Genomic DNA, 3,620 nt, shown 5'->3' with positions numbered 1-3,620 from the left:
TTAAGACGAGTGATTAGTCTTAGAACCTGCAAGTTTAATTGAAATAATTAGTGACTTGTGACGACTTATCTCACCTTATCTCAGAACCCTCCACACAACCAATTCATTTCAATTAGGATTTGAAAATGTACGAATGCAGTAACTTCCACAATTCTCGATGGGAGGACAATATAGAAGTAAACAGTCGAATAGATGTTGCGTTACGCTTAAAATGTTTAAATTTTTATGAAAATAAACACGTTTGAAAACCTCAAGCAGAGTAAAAAGAAAAATGACGTTTGAAAAATATTTTATTTCGATACAATTCACTAATTGAAAGTACAATGTACGTCTTGAATTTATGAAAGAAAACTTTTGTTTATATACAAATGTGTATGTGTGCATGCGTACACGAATAGTATAAGTTTGAAGTCTTCGTAAAACGCTGAAACCACTTCAAACGGCTATTTGCGACTCGGTAGCAATTAAATATGAAAAGTAAAAAGAAAGTGTTGGTGATAAAAGAGCAATAAATCACTAAACCCAGCTAATTTTTCATATAAAAATTCTTTGCTTATAACTGCTAATCTTGATGACCTGCTGACTATAGTTACTTGGCAAGACGAAAAATCTGTTTGTGGAATGTAATTCTTTCGCATAACATGATGCCATAAAACTACAAACACGACCCACTTGAGATAACATATTTCTTAACCATAAAACAAATATCTGAGAGGAAGTACCCGCCTCCGATTTGTCTTCAGCTTCATTTTATTCTCAACATATCTTCACTTTGGTCTATCGCTAAATTTGATAGGTAGAATGTGGAGTGGAGGTGGACTATAAATATGTAAGGAAAAAAGTGTTCCATAGCAGGGGTGTTCACTTGTTCAGAGAAACCATTCAGCTGTTACTTGAAAAAGAAAATAAACAAAGAATAGTGTACACATACACACTAAAATATTCCAATGATGTTTCGACCATGTTTTTCTACGTAGTTTGCACTGAGCCAAGTTATAGTTAACACATAAGCAAACTCGTGAGCAAGTGCTTAGGTAAGATGAGTGTTAAATATATTGTAAAAGAAAAAAAAAAAAAAAAAAAAAGAAGGTGAAAAGCTTAGTTCTTTCCGAGAGTTCAGTATTTGCAGATTTTAAAAAATGACGTAGTACAGCAAGAAAAATTTACAGATTTCAGCAAACAGGCACTAAGCTACTGCACAACCGTTGGGTGATATCACAGAGAGAAATTGCAGGCTAACAAAAGGTTTACCTACATTTAATTAAATTCTATAGTTAAAATACACTATACAGAATCTGACAGTTTTCACAAGCTTCTTTACATTAAGTCCGTTAATCGGAGTGCAAAATTGCTTTTTGATAAGGTTGTGGATAAATGTAATGCAGCTATTTACTACCGAATTATACAATTAGATTTACATTTATCTTTTTAGGTACAGAAAATATTTAATGAAATCTTATGTAATTCCTTTCGGAGATTACTTCCCCTCCCCCATAAAAAATAGAGCTAAGATATTAGATAGAGTTTTTAAGTAATACGAGACGCTATGAAAAGAGTTTATTTCATTGTATCCGAGTTAGTAACTAAAATTTCCGAGAGAGAAATACTGTTAGCTTTCTCTTAAGAGCTTGTATGAAAGATCTAGAAACAGGATTTTAAAAAAGGTAGCAAAATATTGTATACGTCATTATTTATATACAGAATTTCTACCCAATTTATGCTGCCGAAATAAGAGGAAAATACAAAATTTGTTCAGTCCAAATGCTACCCAATTAGTTAATTGGCTCTCGATGAGCTTTATAAAACGAAGTTCATCACAGACTAGTCAGACTGTAGAAATTCTGTACCAAGTCAGTTGCAGAAATATTAATCTTCAAAAGTTGTACGCTAAAATGATATAAAGAAAGGAATAAAATGCCTTGTAAAATAGGTAGCCGACAAACGTTCTAGTCTAGATAGCCACCATAACTTTAAAGAGTGGAATTATATTTTCGATAAATGTTCTGGCTATAAATCTGGCCAGCCACGTTTAAACATTAAAAAAAAAACTTTCATTGAAGAAATGCTTGAAAGTCGTTCGGCAAGTACCAATTCAGTCAACCACCAAAACCATATAAGGTACGCCCTTGTCTTTTCAGTGAGTAAACAATATCCATGGCCGTGACGGTTTTCCTTCTGGCGTGCTCTGTATAAGTGACAGCATCCCGGATAATGTTCTCCAAAAATACTTTTAGGACTCCACGAGTTTCTTCATAGATTAAACCAGAGATTCTCTTCACTCCTCCTCTGCGGGCGAGACGTCTAATTGCTGGTTTGGTAATTCCTTGAATGTTGTCACGTAGAACTTTTCGGTGACGCTTAGCACCTCCTTTTCCAAGACCTTTTCCACCTTTACCGCGACCAGACATAATTATTGGGTGGTGCAAGAATATATAGCGTTAAGATACTCCAACACAGCAGTTACTACCTAAAATAGTTTCTGTGATACAAAAGAACTGATATTTATATGACTTGTTTAGTTGAGGAAATCAAATCGTCCAATCAAAACGTTTGCTTGAACTTCAGCAAATACTTTAAAAAAATAATAATAAAATAAAAACCGGCGGTCCCATTTCCTTCAGCAAGGCCGAACAGTGTATTATTATCTTGATATTCTGATTTCTGAATTACAGACATTAAGAAGATAAGTTCAAATTCTAATATTTGTAAAAAGGAACACATCTTTTCATTCTAACGTACATTGTTCTTTTTCGAGCCATGCCTGGCTCATAAGAGCCGGTTTCATTTGCGTATAGGTTCCCCACTTTGATAGGACGCCGGTCTGTCGCAGGTGAGATGCTAGATGCAGGGGGAAAGAGAGTAAGTTGTGGCGAAAGAGTCAGCAGGAGTTCGCCATTATCTTCTGTCGACACGTGGAGCTTATGTGTTTCGCTCATAAAAAGAAATCGCCCGGTCTGAGATCCGAACCCGTGATCCTTCGACTGATAGTCCATGTGCCTCCACATTCTTATGAATAGTTTAATTTTTCTTCGGCAATTAATTACAACCAATGAATAGTTTCTATTGTATTAATTACTAACTGTCCAAGGCGGCGAGTTGGCAGAAACGTTAGCACGCCGGGCGAGATGCTTAGCGGCATTTCGTCTGTTTTTATGTTCTGAGTTTAAATTCTGCCGTGGTCGACTTTGCTTTTCATCTTTTCGGAGTCGATAAATTAAGTACCAGTTGCGTACTGGAGTCGATCTAATCGACTGGTTCCCTCCCCAAACATTTCGGGCCGTGTGCCTAGAGTAGAAAAGAGTATTTATTAACTGTCCAAGGCGGTGAGCTGGCAGAATCGTTAGCACGCTGGGCGAAATGCTTTGCGGTGTTTCGTTTGCCGTTACGTTCTGAGTTCAAATTCCACCGAAGCCGACTTTGCCTTTTTATCCTTTTGGGGTCGACTAAATAAGTACCAGTTACGCACTGCGGTCGATTTAATCGACTTAACCCCCTACCCCAAGATGCCCTTGTGGCAAGAATTTGAAATCATTATTTGTTGTCTGTTTTAAAAAACACTATGCATTAAGGGAATTAGAGACGAAGTTGTTGTGATGTTCATATCTAGTGATCGTTATAAT

General features: G+C 36.2%; 1 protein-coding gene across 1 annotated transcript; it reads right to left on the bottom strand.

Annotated features, from left to right (window-relative positions):
- Positions 1-272: 272 nt before the first annotated feature.
- LOC106883918 (uncharacterized) lies at positions 273-2,489 on the bottom strand. Its single transcript, XM_089345867.1, has one exon. It carries the CDS (start codon positions 2,406-2,408, stop codon positions 2,097-2,099), a length of 312 nt encoding a protein of 103 aa, XP_089201993.1. The 5' UTR covers positions 2,409-2,489; the 3' UTR covers positions 273-2,096.
- Between the last annotated feature and the right edge of the window lie 1,131 nt (positions 2,490-3,620).

The sequence above is a fragment of the Octopus bimaculoides genome, chromosome 2 (genome assembly GCF_046866305.1).
Source record: "Octopus bimaculoides isolate indiv1 chromosome 2, ASM4686630v1, whole genome shotgun sequence".
NCBI classification, from domain to species: domain Eukaryota; kingdom Metazoa; phylum Mollusca; class Cephalopoda; order Octopoda; family Octopodidae; genus Octopus; species Octopus bimaculoides.
This window is presented reverse-complemented; position numbering and strand designations above follow the sequence as displayed.

Coding starts and splice junctions, on each gene's coding strand:
- LOC106883918 (XM_089345867.1), bottom strand. CDS start 2,408: ATGTCTGGTCGCGGTAAAGGTGGAAAAGGTCTTGGAAAAGGAGGTGCT.